General features: G+C 49.6%; 1 protein-coding gene across 3 annotated transcripts in view; it reads left to right on the forward strand.

Annotated features, from left to right (window-relative positions):
* Positions 1–16019, forward strand: part of SEMA4B (semaphorin 4B) — a 93136-nt gene that overhangs the window by 54376 nt on the left and 22741 nt on the right. For 2 of the 3 annotated variants that reach the window (XM_068557766.1, XM_068557749.1), the window contains one exon: positions 14229–14483. In XM_068557766.1, coding sequence (XP_068413867.1) covers positions 14375–14483 — 109 coding nt within the window. In that variant the 5' untranslated portion in view covers positions 14229–14374. Of the gene's footprint in view, positions 1–631; positions 811–14228; positions 14484–16019 lie in introns of those variants that run through there. The other variant, XM_068557755.1, reaches the window with a different exon arrangement.

A 16019-nucleotide genomic window follows, 5' to 3' on the forward strand; every position in this document is an offset into this window, starting at 1 on the left:
GCAGCATTTCCCGCGGGCGGAGACGTGGGTGGTTTCGTGGCGGGTGGCTCTGCGGCTCGGCTCTCCCTTGCCTCTTACTGTAAACAATGCTACCATTATTGAGAGCTGACCATGTGCCAGGTGTGTGCCTACATAATTGCAATTTCTCACAACCCTGTGAGGTCCCTACTGTTCTGAGGCCTACTTTCCAGATGAAGAACTCGAGGCTCAGAGAGGTTAAGAAACTCGCCATAGGTAACACAGCCAGGTGGGTGGTAATAGGTTGGTGTCAGTAAATTGGCTTTACTATGCATGCGCAGGTAAGGGGAACCAAGTTTGGTTCAGCAACAGATCTAGGGTAACAACCCGGCCCTCCGGATTCCAGCTAGCGAGATTGCCCCCTGCAGGGCCTAAGTCAGGCCAGGCAGAGGCTCCCAAGGTCAGGGAGGGGGCGGCCCCATAGGCCCCACGGCCTAAGGGAGCCGCCGAGCCGTCGCGAGGACAAGTCCCGACTAGGACTAGTAGAGAGCCTAGTGTCGCCATCAACGCCCGGGGGCAGAGGCGGGGGACTGCTGGACAGCGGGCGAGCCCCGGAGGGCGCCTCTGGACAATTCCATCAACACAGGCGGGGCGGGGCTTGGCGGCAGCCCTGCATTTCCGGGGAAGCAGCGCCGGATCGAGGGTATTCGCGGGGACATCCCGGATCCCCAGGGAGTCGGGCCGGCCTGGAAGCAGGGACGAGTCTGGGGACACTCTGAGAAGAAGGGCTGCGCCGCCACGCAGAGGTGACCCTGTTGTGGGCGGTGGTTGCGCGCGGGCCGTGAAACTCAGGTAGGCGCAGAGCACAGCACGGTCGGGAGCCGCGGCCCCGGGAGGAGGCGGAGGGAGCGGAGGCCACCCCGAGGCAGCCGCCGCCCCTGCCCCCCACCTCCCGCCGGGCCCCTCTCCCAAGAGGGCGCCACCTGCACGCTCTGATGGGCACCGGCGCCCGCCACTGAGGGAGCCTGTTGTCATGGCAGCGCAGGAGGCTGGGCCCACGTTCCCATGGCCACCCGGGGCCTCTGAGCCAAACCTGCAGCTGAGAGGCAGTAAATCCTGGCCCTGGAGGGAGATCATTTGGAATTTGGGAAAGGCCTGGGTCCCTCCTCGGAATGGTCTGGGTACGACCTTTGAGTTAGGCTCTTTGTCATAGCTTCTACTCTCTGAGCGACAAAGTGGACATAGGGGTTAGGAGGGAAAGGAAATTGGGGTCCTGGAAATGAGGCTGCTCTAGTGGCCTCCCTGGAGCCATTCTGGTCTGGCAAAAAGACTCAGGGGCCCTGGGTCACCTGGGTAAGGTCGTCAACCTCTGCTCACATTTCCTGACCTGTAATGTGAGTATGTCATTTGGTTTATGAATCACAGGTTTCTTGTAAGGGTCGAATGCCATAAGGACAGGGAAGCACACAATCCAAAAAAAAATTTTTTTCTCTGTAGATGGTTTAGCACTGGAAGAGATTTAGAAATCCAGCCGGTCCCACCCCCTTATTACCATAGGAGAAAATGGATCCAGAGAAGTTAAATTACTTCCCAAGATGACAGTGAGTTGGGAAGGTCAGGATTTGAACCCAGTCTCCTGACTTCCAGGCTGTGACTGTTTCCTCTGGTGGTTATTATTACTGAAGCTCAGGGAAATCTGCGGTATGTCTCCTTGCAACCCGGGGCTCAAACTTTTGGTGACAGGTGATCTAAAGATATGGACATTGGCAGCAGGTGAACCAAAGATGGGAAATGGAGGCTGGCACCTTGAGGAGAGCTGAAAGAGCCTCTCTCTCTGGTGCATAGGTCCTATGCCTTGGGGCTCTTGCTTTAATGTCGTATCTGACAGGATTGCCCTAAATTAATCCCCAGGAGCCAAGCATTCAACAGCTTTCCCAAATGCCATCTCTTCTGAAGCCAACAAATCTATTGAGACTGTGTGAGCAGGAAATCCTTTGGCTGCCCTAAAGCAGGGAAGTGGGACTTCCCACATCAGTGAGGTGCCTTTCCTTTGAAAAGGTTAAAAGGAAGGTGGACAAAGAGATCCAGGGAGGAACACTTGAATGAATCATTTGGAAATGATTTGAGACAGTCAACTAGAACAGAAAACTCATTTATTCATTTAGTAAACATTTACTGGGTGCCTGCTATTTCCAAACATTTACTGGGGCTGGAGATTAAAAACCTGAGTTAGGCAGGTCTGGTCCCTGCACTCAAGGAGCTTTTGGAAGAGATGGGAAGAGAGGGATGTGATGTGTAAATGAGTATTTCACTATAGCATCATGAGTGACTTGATGGAAATCTGAGCAGAGTACCGAGGGAGCTCAGAGGAGCAACACTGGAAATCAGTTGAAAACAGCACGATTCTAGCCTGTGAAGCCTGGGAGCACTTCTGGTGCTCTGCCAGGTTGGCCTTTTGTTGGAGACAAAGAAATAAGTGAGTGAAAGTGTCTACAGAAATGTGGACAAGGGTGGGTATTCTCTGGAAAGAAGAGTTTAAGGAATCTTGATGAACTGGAAGCTCTGTGAAGGCAGAACCATGTCAGTTTCCTTCAGCTTCAGTGATGCTTAGAAGGCAGCAAGTGCACAAGAACTATTTGTTGAGTGAGTGAAAGAAGGAAGGGAAGAAGCGGAGAGGGAGAGAGGGAGGAAAGAACAGCAGCTTACATTATCAAGAGGAGGATGGCTATAACTTGAGACAAAACCCTGGTTGAAATTCTAACTATATGTAGAGCATCTACATGGGGTTCTGGATTCAGATCCAGTTTCTGGTCCTAGTCCTAACTTACCACTTATGTGACCTTAGCAAGTCCCTAAACCTCTCTATGCCCCATTTCTCATCTGTAATGTGGTAGTATCATAATTCCTGTTTCATCCTGTTGTGAGAAATAAATGACTGGTTGTAAAAAACTCAGCACAGTGGCTTGCTTATAGTAAGTGCGCAATAAATGTTAGCCTTATAAATGTCAACTTTGCTTTAGGTGGAATAGTTTGCCAAATAATTCATGTCAAGGTTATATAACTACTCCTAAATGAGGTATAATTTCTTTTTACCTGATAAAGGCTAATTCTGAAAGTTCCCTTTGTCTTCAGACTAACACACCTCAAAGAAATTATTCTTTGCTTTTTTTTTTTTTCGCGGGGAGGAGGGCAACAATCTTTTTGAAATCAGTTGAAAGCTCAGATCCCTCTCATCAGAAGTGGCATATCATTCTTGGGGTTCACAGCTCACTGAAGCTGACCCTGGTGGTTAAGGGGCTCCCTGCTCTGTTCCACTGCTCACAGGCTGTAAGGAAAGAGCTAAGGCTCTTAAAGAGTTTGAGAGGAGCAAGGCGGGTCTGCTCCCTTTCAGGGGGCTTGTGGGGTCCCTGTGGACTGGGTGGGTCTGGCCCCAGGTCCAGGCCCCTTAGAGCCCCCTCCTTGGCTAGAGCCAAGCTGGGCCCACTCAGAGCCTCGTGGCATCCTCCAGCCTGACACTCAGCACATAAATGGTGCTGTCAGGCGTCCCAGGAATCTCAGGCCTAGGTAGCTGGTATGTAAGATCCCTGTCCAAGCATGGATCTTTGGTGCCTCCCTCACATTGGCTTTCTGCGAGCCTTGTCTCCTGGTGCCATTGCTTTAGGGTGGCAAGTGGGCACACCACCAGGGTAATGCATTCCTCCCTCCATCCTATCAAAGCAGTCTTTGGAGCCACAGGAAATCAATGGAACCCTCCTGTTCAATCCCCCACCTGATGGGCTCACCTGTCTAGGCCCACTCTCCGCAGGCAGTGCTGGAACCAAGAGCAAGGCTCTCTGGGAGAAAGAGTCGTAGCCACCAGGTAACCTAAGGTGACTGGGAAACTGCAGAAGTCAGAGAGCCCCTCTTCTTTGGGAGGGGAGAGCCTTGGTCCTCTGGAAAGGAAGCTTAGTTCCCTGGGGTGGAGGAAGGGCCTTGGCTGGGTCTTCTTTCCCTTCATGTAGCAATGGCCAGGGGTCTAGGGCTCAGAGTAGGATTTAAGGAAGAAGAACTTGGGGGCAAATGGAGAGGTAGATTCCTGGTTTCTTGAGATCTTGGGAATGGAGGGGCCTCAGGTCTGATAAGCCAAACTAGAAACCAGACTGTGTCCTAGACCCTTATGCTTCTCGCTCCCCATCCTTACCTGGCCTAGAACATCTACCTCCCACCTGTGAGTGGCTGCAGTGGTTTCAGGGGAAAGAGAGTCTCTGAGCAGTAATTGTGCCCCTGCGGGATGACAGTTGCCAAGCATCAGCGAGGCCAGTTACCCAGGGTCTCCAGGCCCCTTTGGGGAGCAGGCCTGTGGGCACAGGCAGACAGGCCCTCCTGAACTTGTCTTGGGGGCAGGGACATGACAGTGGCAACTTTGTGTTCTACCGTGTCGAGGCAGGGACAGGGTGAACCCTGCTGGTTGCACCACAGCCCTGTGGGGTAGGGGGATCCCCTCCCAGGGAGTGGCCAGCTCAGGCCCCGACAGGCCCCAGCAGGGGTGGCGCTGGGGAGGGCGGCAGGCTCTTCACCACAGCGGGCGCACCTGGGGCCTGGGCTGGGCGGGCCGGTTCCTTCTCCCTGTAAGAGTTGCAGCCTCAGCACTAGGTTTGTAGGAGGTGGCTGAACCTGAGCGGAGAGCCCAGAAGGGGGTCCTCTGGGTTGGGCATCTAGGATGGTCATGGCCACTTTTAGGTAATGAGGTGAACCGATAATATAATGTGCGTTCACCACAGGCCAGCGCTGCCAGTCACCTTATGTGCACTGTCTCATCAGCTCTCCTAAGAGCCCAGGCAGTACTGTTAGCATTCCCATCTCACAGATGAGGAAGCTGAGGCTCGGAGAGATCGTATGGCTTGCTCACAGTCCCCAGAATAATGGATGGTGCTGAGATTCTCCTTATGGAAGAACTGGTGTGTTCTTCCCCTGGATTTTTTTTCTTTTTTAGTTTTTGGCCACACCCCACGGCATGTGGGATCTTATTTTCCCCCGACCAGGGATCGAACCCGCACCTCCTGCATTGGAAGGCAGAGTCTTAAACCACTGGACTGCCGGAGAGCTCCCCACCCCTGGATTCTAATCACTTGGCAGAGCAAGCAACATAAGCGACCAGTGGAGGGGCGTGCGGTTTGGGGAACAGAGATGAGGCCATTTACATTTATTGACAGACCCTGGTTAAAAGCCACCTGTGAGATTTGAAGGCAGTGTTCGTGCTGGCCCCGTGAATGCCCTCTCCTGCAGAGGGCACTGCCCCAGGGAAGCTCCTGGTCCCCCGGGATCTGGAACTCATTGGCTGACTTAAAAGCACACACAGGGTGGGCCAGCTGGTGTCACTTCCTCATCAAAATGTACTGATGCTGCAGCCAAGCCACTGCCAAGCCCCGGAGGAGGAGACAGCAGCAGCGTGCCCAGCCAGTGCAGGTGGGGAGCTGCAGCTGCAGGTTGGCATGAGAGGAGGGCTCAGGGCTACGAGGGGATGGTGGCAGGGGTCCAAGGCCCGGGGAGCTGGGCCGTAGCCAGTGCGTGTCTTCGAGGCCTTACTGGGCAGCCTGCCAGCCAGAACCCGGGGATGGGAGGAGCTTGAGTGCTACTCCAGGAGGAGGCGGGTGGGACCTTGGGTTCAAGCTCCTCTGGGCTTGGCAGGAGGCCCCTCCTCCACGGCCAGCAAACAAAGCAAAGCCGTGGCCTCCAGAGTAGAATTGTGGGGGCTGGAGAGCCAGGCTCCGCTGGGTGGGAATGAGAGCGGGCAGGCCCGGCTGGGGGCAGCCTGGCAGGGGGCAGCCTGGCAGGAGCCATGAGTACCCAAGGACAGGGCTGGCCTGCACCTGGGCAGAGGCTGTACCTATAGATGATTAATGAGTATTGATGGCTTGAGAGGCTGACTGTGGTCTGGACTGACCATTCCACTGCCAGCACTTGCCCTGAGCCTACACTGCGTGTTTCCTTTGTGCTGAGCAGTTTAGTGAGGCAGTGGACTCATGTGTTCATTTGCTTTATATTTTTAGCCATGCTTCCCTTTATTTTCTTTCTCTTGTAGCCTTTCATATTTCTCTTCACTTTCTCCCCCTTGTATAGCTAGTCTCATTTTCTTCTTTCACCTGATTCTACAGGTGAGGTGTTGTTTGTTTTTTTTTTACCTTTCAGTCTCTTTGTTCCCCCCCACAACTGGCACGATAACAGGTATAAGGTATACGTTTACATATAGGGAAATGGACAGATCTTAAGTGTACAGCTCGAGAAATTTTAATATTTGTATACACTTGGGAAACCAACATCCAGATCAAGATATGGAATATTCTTGTCATCCCTAAAGTTTCCTTGTCTGCCTATGAGGCACGTGGTCCTGTTTTGTTTGGCTTCTTTGCATGTACTCCTGTGTGCGTTTTACCTCTCATTCTTGCGTTTTTATCCTTCTTATGTGTGTGTTTGTGTGTACAGGAGAGACAGAACCTCAGAGAGAGAGAGAGAAGGAAGGAGGGTGAGGATGGATGGGCAAAGGCTGTGTAAGTGTAGACAGAGAAAGGGCCAGACTTGATGCCTGCATCTTGCTGGCTGGGGGCACAGAGGAAGTGTTGCTTTACTCTTTGTCTCTTTTTTTTTTTTTTTTTGAATTTTACTTTATTTATTTTTTATACAGCAGGTTCTTATTAGTTATCTGTTTTATACATATTAGTGTATATATGTCAATCCCAATCTCCCAATTCATCCCACCACCACCACCCCCGCCACTTTCCCCCCTTGGTGTCCATACGTTTGTTCTCTACATCTTTGTCTCTATTTCTGCCCTGCAAACCGGTTCATCTGTACCATTTTTCTAGGTTCCATATATGTGCATTAATATATGGTATTTGTTTTTCTCTTTCTGACTTACTTCACTCTGTATAGTAATATTCACTTCACTTCAGTCTCTAGATACATCCACGTCTCTACAAATGATCCAATTTCGTTCCTTTTTATGGCTGAGTAATATTCCATTGTATATATGTACCACTTCTTCTTTATCCATTCGTCTGTCAATGGGCATTTAGGTTGCTTCCATGACCTGGCTATTTTAAATAGTACTGCAATGAACATTGGGGTGCATGTGTCTTTTTGAATTATGGTTTTCTCTGGGTATATGCCCAGTAGTGGGATTGCTGGTTCATATGGTAATTCTATTTTTAGTTTTTTAAGGAACCTCCATACTGTTCTCCATAGTGGCTGCATCAATTTACATTCCCACCAACAGTGCAAGAGGGTTCCCTTTTCTCCACACCCTCTCCAGCATTTGTTGTTTGTAGATTTTCTGATGATGCCCATTCTAACTGGTGTGAGGTGATACCTCATTGTGGTTTTGATTTGCATTTCTCTAATAATTAGCGACGTTGAGCAGCTTTTCATGTGCTTCTTGGCCATCTGTATGACTTCTTTGGAGAAATGTCTGTTTAGGTCTTCTGCTCATTTTTGGATTGGGTTGTTTTTTTTGATACTGAGCTGCATGAGCTGTTTATATATTTTGGAGATTAATCCTTTGTCCGTTGATTCGTTTGCAAATATTTTCTCCCATTCTGAGGGTTGTCTTTTCATCTTATTTGTAGTTTCCTTTGCTTTGCAAAAGATTTTAAGTTTCATTAGGTCCCATTTGTTTATTTTTGTTTTTATTTCCATTACTCTAGGAGGTGAATCAAAAAAGATCTTGCTGTGATTTATGTCAAAGAGTGCTCTTCCTATGTTTTCCTCTAAGAGTTTTATAGTGTCTGGTCTTACATTTAGGTCTCTAATCCATTTTGAGTTTATTTTTGTGTATGGTGTTAGAGAGTGTTCTAATTTCGTTCTTTTACATGTAGCTGTTCAGTTTTCCCAGCACCACTTATTGAAGAGGCTGTCTTTTCTCCATTGTATATCTTTGCCTCCTTTGTCATAGATTAGTTGACCATAAGTGCGTGGGTTTATCTCTGGGCTTTCTATCTTGTTCCATTGATCTATGTTTCTGTTTTTGTGCCAGTACCATATTGTCTTGATTACTGTAGCTTTCTGGTATAGTCTGAAGTCAGGGAGTCTGATTCCTCCAGCTCCGTTTTTTTCCCTCAAGACTGCTTTGGCTATTCGAGGTCTTTTGTGTCTCCATACAAATTTTAAGATTTTTTGTTCTAGCTCCGTAAAAAATGCCACTGGTAACTTGATATGGATTGCATTGAATCTGTAGATTGCTTTGGGTAGTAGAGTCATTTTCACAATATTCATTCTTCCAATCCAGGAACATGGTATATCTCTCCATCTGTTTGTGTCATCTTTGATTTCTTTCATCAGTGTCTTATAGTTTTCTGAGTACAGGTCTTTTACCTCCATAGGTAGGTTTATTCCTAGGTATTTTATTCTTTTTGTTGCAATGGTGAATGGGATTGTTTCCTTAATTTCTCGTTCTGATCTTTCATTGTTAGTGTATAGGAATCCAAGAGATTTCTGTGCATTAATTTTGTATCCTGCAACTTTACCAAATTCATTGATTAGCTCTAGTAGTTTTCTGGTGGCACCTTTAGGGTTCTCTATGTATAGTATCATGTCATCTGCAAACAGTGACAGTTTTACTTCTTCTTTTCCAATTTGTATTCCTTTTATTTCTTTTTCTTCTATGATTGCCATGGCTAGGACTTCCAAAACTAGGTTGAATAATAGTGGCAAGAGTGGACATCCTTGTCTCGTTCCTGATCTTAGAGGAAATGCTTTCAGTTTTTCACCATTGAGAATGATGTTGGCTGTGGGTTTGTCATATATGGCCTTTATTATGTTGAGGTAGGTTCCCTCTATGCCTAATTTCTGGAGAGTTTTTATCATAAATGGGTGTTGAATTTTGTCAAAAGCTTTTTCTGCATCTTTTTATACTCTTTCCAAGCCACCCCCTGAGCTCTTTATAAACACCGGCATTCTGGCTGAGAAAGACTTGCCTACAACCCAGAGTGGCACAGGGGAGCAGGAGACACAGCGTTGGCTTGGGAACCACTCTTTAGCCCACGGGAAGTCAGCTCAAATGAGGTTTTTCTCTGTCAGTCATCCTCCTGTTTTTTCCGCTCTGGGGAGAACAAATTAGCACACTGACGGAAGACAGTGGAGCCCACAAGGCCTGAGGCCACCATGCTGGGGGCATGGGATAGAGGGCTCATCTCCAGGCCAACAGTTGGGTCCCTCATTTTGTCTGCCCTGTGGAGATCCTGCTTGAGTGCCATGCTAGGCAGTGGGGTTTCCAAAGACAAGACCCGTTACTGTCCTCAAGGGGCCTGCCACCGAGTTGGCATAAGACACACTTGAAGCATCTGAGCAGCCTTGAGCAGGATATAATTAACCACCAAGCGAGTCTACATCAGCCCCTGCCTCATCTCATCGGAGAGGAGCATAGCAGTCAGACAACCCATGTGTTGCCAAGACACTAGGGCAAACCAGCCTTGCTGTGGCAAGGCTGAGAAGCTACCTGACATGGAAATTCAGGCACTCAACAAATTCTAATTGACCACATGCCGCTATCAGGCCCTGTTCTAGGTAAGAGCAGTAAGCAGAAGATAGAAGGAAATGCTATGGCTAGTACCTTGATTTCAATAAGATTTCTTGCAATTTTTTTCATATTATTGTTATTATTTTTTTTTTGGCCATGCTACGCGGCTTGTGGGATCTTAGTTCCCCGACCAGGGATTGAACCTGGGCCCTCAGCAGTGAGAGCATGGAGTCCTAACCACTGGACCACCAGGGAATTCCCTCATATTATTCTTATGGATAATATGAAGAAATGTGGGCTGAATGGTACAATAAGGAGGATACATAGCTAATTGTTCAACCTACAAAGGATATTGATCAGTTTCAGCCCGGATGGAGGTCTCCAGTGGGCTCTGTTTTTGGCCCTGTCTCACTCAGTTCCCCCCCCACCGCAAATTTACAAAACACTGATATAAAAACACCCATAACTTTCTATATTAACCAACTGTTAAAACTTTGCCACAGTAGCACTCACACTCTTTCTTTTTTTTTTTTTTTTGTTTATTTATTTATTTATTATTTTGGCTGTGTTGGGTCTTCGTTGCTGTGCGTGGGTTTTCTCTAGTTGCAGCAAGCGGGGGCTACTCTTCGTTGTGGTGCGCAGGCTTCTCATTGCAGTGGCTTCTCTTGTTGTGGAGCATGGGCTCTAGGCAGGCGGGCTTCAGTAGTTGCAGCACACGGGCTCAGTAGTTGTGGCTCGCAAGCTCTACAGCACAGGCTCAGTAGTTGTGGCGAACGGGCTTAGTTGCTCCGCGGCATGTGGGATCTTCCTGGACCAGGGCTTAAACCCGTGTCCCCTGCATTGGCAGGTGGATTCTTAACCACTGCACCACCAGGGAAGTCCCCACACTTTCTTTCTAATACATACACACAAAGAACATGCCTGTTTTGGCTGAATCATTTGAAAGTAACTTGTAGACATCATGATACTTCATGTCTACAAACCTCAGCAGGCATCTCCAAAGAACAATGACATTCTCCTAAGAACACAATACCATTATTATAACCTAAGAAAATGAACAATAATGCCATAATATCATCTAATACACAGTGCGTGTTAAAATTTTCCCAATTGCTCTATGGCTTTTTTTTTTTCTTCAGGATTCAAACAAGGTTCACATATTGCATTTGATTATCATGTCTTTTTAGTTTCCTAACCTAAAACAGTTCCCCTGTCCTTTTTGTCTTTTCATCAGTTTGACCTTTTTGCAGAGTCCAGGTTATTTGTCTTGTAGAATGCTGGACGTGTCTGATTGTGTCCTCATTATTAGATCTGGGTTAGATGCTTTTGCTACAATGGTTGATGAGTTGTATATTTCTTATTGCTTCGTATCAGGAGGTAAATGATATCAGGTAGTCCCACTACCAGTGATATTACTTTTGGCCACTTGATTAAGATGGTGTCCACTGAGGGAAAAAAAAAAGAAAAAGATGGTGGCCACCAGAGTTCTCCCTTAGAGAAACATTTTCCCACTGGTAATTAGTAAAAGTCATCTGTGGGACAGATTTTGAGACCTTGTTAATATAGTTTCCTAAAAATCTGCCACCCAAAGGTTTAGCATCCACTGATTATCCTTGTTTGAATCTCGATTTTCTAAGTCTACCATTTCTTCTACATTTATCCGGCAGCACTTTTCTACAGAGAAAAGCATCCTTTCTAGCCCTTATCTTTCTCTGTCTGTGCTTTGCCGAGTTTTACTGTGGACTAATGGATTGTTTTATTTTGGTGCATTAGAATCCATTACTTCATTATGCTTTCTGTTGCTCAAATTGTCCCAAGTTTGGTCATCCAGCTGGCCCTATATCCTTTTGACATAACCCCATTAGTCTTTAGTCACTTCCTTGTTTTCCGGCCCAACACAACGTGCCAGGCTCACCTTGTACTTTCCCTTTCATTTCTCCAGGGAGTCCTGGAACCTTTTATTGGAGAGTAGTATTTAGAAACCAAGAAGTGGGTGCTAGGTCTGCTCACCTAATATTTTTATCAATGATTTTAATACAAGGTCAAGAATGCTTATCAGATTTATAGATGACTCAAAACTGGGAGAGCAAGCCTAATGTATAATAGAATCAATATTCAAAATGACCTCAGTAGGATGAAATCTGGACTAGAACCAATAGATTTAAAGGAGATCAATACAAAGTCTTGTGCTTAGGTTGAAGAAGTTAATTGCATAATTTCTGGTTTGGGGGAATCCTAGACCAAAGTCGATATCAAAAAGTAGCTCTGGTTGTTTGTTGACATGTACCAGCAGTATTCCATGACTCTCAGGCTGCATTCATTCATTCATTTGTTCAGCCAATACTTACTGAGGGCCTACCATATGCCAGGCACTGTTCTAGAGGCTAGGGATATGTTAGTTCCCTTCTCAGTCAACATTCTTGGGGGTGAGAAGGCGGCTAGGGAGTTCAGACAATAAAGAAAAACCACAACAAATAAGCAAATCATATAGTGTTTTAGATGATGAGCGCTTTGAAAAAACATCTCAGGGCAAGGGGAATATTGGGGGAAGTTCTGATTCTTCAAGAAGGTTATCTTTGAGGAAAGATTTGACAGAAACAAGGGACTCAGTCACTTTCTGGAAAGAGTGCTCCAGGCAGAGAGAGTAGCCAGGGCAAAGGTCCTAACACAAGAGTGTTCACAAGTGTGCCTGGGGTAGAGTGAATGGGGGAAGAGCAGTGGGTGATGCAATGGTGGTAGGGGTGAGGTAGCCTAGGGCCTTGCAGACCACTGTAAGGAACCACTGGAGGGTTTTGAGCAGAGGAGTGCCATGACCTGACTTTGGTTTTGAAAAACTCCCTCTGGCTGCAGAGTTGAGAAAAGATTGTAAGGGGCGCAAGGGTGAAAGAAGGGAGACCAGTCAGGCGGCCCTTGCAGCATCCAGGAGAGGGCAGTAACTGGGCCCCCAGGAGGTGGTAAGTGATCAGACTGTAGATTTGCTAGTGGACTGGATGTGAGGAGCAAGAGAGAAGAAAGGAATTAAGGTTTTTTTAACCTGAGCAATTTAAAGATGGACTTGCCATTAAATGAGATGGGAAAGGCTCACACAGATGGAGCATGTTTTGGGGAGGGAGAAGGGAGAGATCAGGAGCTTGGTTTGAGACCATGTTGAATTTAAGATACCTGTCAGAAAACACAGCCTGGTAGAAATGTTGAGGCCAGTTGGAGTTTAGGACCGAGGTCCTAGCTACAGACAGAAGCATGGACATCACTGGCTAAAGATGGATTGACACCATTAATAGCGGCAAAGTGTCCCAGGCCTAGGCAATGCTGGAACTACGAGTAGTTGGTGCTGCCCACATCCCATGTGGAATTCTGTGTCCAGGGCTGGGAGCCCCTGTAAAAGGGGTACTGCTGGCCTGGACCATAGCCATAGAAGGGTATTGGGATGGTGGAGGTACAGAAATCATGGACGCTTGCTGTGCATGAGGAGACCTGGGACCACGTGAGCACTGTGCCCACCCCCTGACAGCCACCCTGTGGGAGGCCCTGGGAGTAGGGTGAGAGCAAAAGGTGCCAGCTCTGAGAAGGCTAATTTTGGCTGAGGGTGAAGAGCCATTGCGGCTAATTCCTGGAGGAACTGTCCCCACTGCCATGGAAATGACTGGCAGAGGTTTTCAAAGTCCTTTTGACTTGAACTACAGGAAGAATTACATTTTACTGTGATCCTGTGCACACTTAGGAAAAGTTGAAACAAGTTTCCTAAAGCTTACTTATCCTTTCTATGGTCATTGCACTTTGGTATCTTCCATTCTATTTCTTTTTTAATGCTGATAGGGATCCACTAAATTGACTTCAGGATCCACTAAGGGATCCAGTCTGCAGTTTGAAACCCCTGGTCTCAGCACAACTGAACTCCACCCCTGGGTATTCACACTGAAGGAGGATTGAGGGTGGGTGCCTCTGGGATTCCAGCCTTAGGGAGTACTTTCCCCTGCCAGGCTACGTGCAGGTTGTGGAGAAGGTCCACCTCCTTGGCAGTACATTAAGTCCTATTATCCCACTTAAGCTAATCTTGCCCGGATCCCCCCATCCGAGGTTTGGCTTCGTGCGGACAGAATTCCAAGCGTGGATGACCCCGCAGGGTACCTAGATTAAGTGTTAAGCCTGTAGTGAACACTCAAGACCTAAGGTGGAATGACCCGTGCAGAAATTAGGTGCAGAAGCAACTAGCCCCGGAGTCAGTACCAGCTGGGCGGAGTTCATTTGGTTACGGACAAGTGGGTGCCAGGAGCAGTGAGGGGGGGGGGTACGGGGGGCGGCAGGGATAAAGGGAGAAGACACGGGAGCGCAGTGGAGAGACCCAAACGTTTTCGCAAACGAACGCGCTGAGGGTCCTAGAGGAGCCGGAAGGGGCCGGGGCGGCTGTGGGAGGGTCTGAGAGGTGGGGGCGGGGAACTAGGGGTCCGCTTTCCTCCGCGCCCCAGCGCTCCCGCGGACTCGGCTGGTACTGATCCCCGGGCTTGGCCCCTTGCGGACGCGCACCAAGCTAGGTGCACCCAGCTGGCGCCCCTTGAGCCTCCAGCGCCCAGGAAGGAGGAAGGGGGAAGGGGCGGGGCGGGCACGAGCGGAGCAGGGAGAGGCTGGACTAACCGCCCAACTTCCTCCTTCAGCCCCTCCCTCCCGCACTCGCGGGCGAGCTTCGACCGAACGGAGCTGGTGGAGGACCGCGATTCCGCTGGGGGCGGAGGGGCTAGGGTTCGCAGCAGCCCACGTGACCCCATTTCCCACCTGGTTCCAGCCCCCAGGTCCGGAGGCGGGGGCCCGGCGACCGACTCCCGGGCCGGACTTCGCGGTGGGGCTGCCGCCCGCGAGTCCTATAGAGCCACCTGAGCCGGAGCCCGGAGGACGCCGTCGCTCCTCGTTGTCCGAGTCCCGCGCGCCGCGATGGGCCGGGGGAGCCGGCCGCCGCCGCCTCTGCTGCTGCTGATGCTACTGCTACTGCTACCGCCGTCTCCGATTCGGGCGCTCGCCCCTCGGATCAGCCTGCCTCTGGGTGAGTGCTGGGGCGACCCCGCGGGGGACGCGGGCTGGGGTCTGGGGGAGGGGAGGCGGCCGGAGAGGTGCCTCGCGCGGAGATTGTGGTGACAAAGGAGGGAGGGAGGGAGGGGGTCTGTCGGAGGCTTGGGGTCCATTAGGACCCCTCCTCCTTTCAGAACGCTCCTGGGAGGGAGGGAGAGGAGAGGAGAGCTGTGGGGCCGCGGGCTCCTTTCTTCCATTCTTTTTAATGGGCAGGGAGGGGGTCTCTCGCCCGTTCTGTCGCCCCTGCTCGCCCCTTGGTAGGGCGCCCTTTCGGCGGTGGCGCCCCACCTCGTTCCCCACCCCCGGTGCTGGCTGCCCGCTGGTCCGCCTGCCCATCTGCTTGTCTTTGATGCTGACCAGAGCCAGCCGCAGTGCCCCCATCCCCGCCCCCGAGGGCGGCGCGGGGTGGAGGGGGCCTTGGTTGCCGTCCCATAAACACTGGGGTTCTGGTATTACAGCAAGTCGCAGCAGGACTCGGGAACCGCGGCGGGGCGGGTGCCTCATTCTCCCTCCGCCTCTTCACCCTGGTGGGCCAGCGCAGCCCGCCCCCCCTCCCAGGCTTGGTGGGATCCCCCCAGGGCCTGGGAGCGACCATACTAGGGATGGGGGCAGCTCTGGGCTCCGAGACTTCCAGGCCCTGGGAAGGACTGCTCCTCAGAGTCACCCTGGAGTACCGTCCTCATTGGCCACGTCCCTCGCCTGGTGCTCACGTCTGCTTCTCTGGCCCCCTCCCTTCCAGCCCTCCACTCTCCCCTCTCCTTACCAACCCCCCCTCCCCCCCCCGCTTTCATCTGGTTGCTTTTCCAAGTCTTTGAAATCAGAGGGACCTGGATTCCAGTCCCATTTCTGCTACTGGGCAAGTGACTCCCTTTTCCCTGTGCCCCAGTTTCCTCATCTGTAAAATGGGCACTGTCATAGGTATTTTGCAAGGCTATCTTGGAGATTTCATGAAACCAGGTGTATTACTAGGCAACATATATAGATGCCCAATAATGTTTCTCCAAGCCCTTTAACTTGTTGGTTGTCACACTGAATGAATTAGAATAAAGGATGTATAAATTAGTGTTTACAGACTAAAACTGTACCAGGCTTCCTTCTCTTTACAGCATCCCACTTCTAAAAGCATTTCATTTACAAAAGGAAAGAGTAGCAGAATCAGTACTTAAATTAAGTCAGGGCCACTAGGGAAACCCTACCTGAAACATTGCAGGATAATACTGAGAAGATGGCCTGGGTTCAAATCCTGCCGCAGCCACTAGGTAACCGTGTGACCTTGAGCAAGCTGCTTAACCTCTCTGGGCCTTGATTTCCTCATCTGTAAAATAGGGATAATGATAGCACCCACCTCAAAGTTGTGAAGGTTAAATCATTTTCTGTTTGAAAAGTGCTTAGGGCAGGGCTTGATACGTAGAACCCGCTTAATAAGTGTTAGCTATCATCATTGCTATGTGTTAAGCACAGGCTTCATTCTGGCATATCCTGCCCAGAGCTGGGGTGTGTTAGTTTGACC

This window comes from Eschrichtius robustus, chromosome 1, assembly GCF_028021215.1.
Source record: "Eschrichtius robustus isolate mEscRob2 chromosome 1, mEscRob2.pri, whole genome shotgun sequence".
In the NCBI taxonomy this organism is placed as follows: Eukaryota; Metazoa; Chordata; class Mammalia; order Artiodactyla; family Eschrichtiidae; genus Eschrichtius; species Eschrichtius robustus.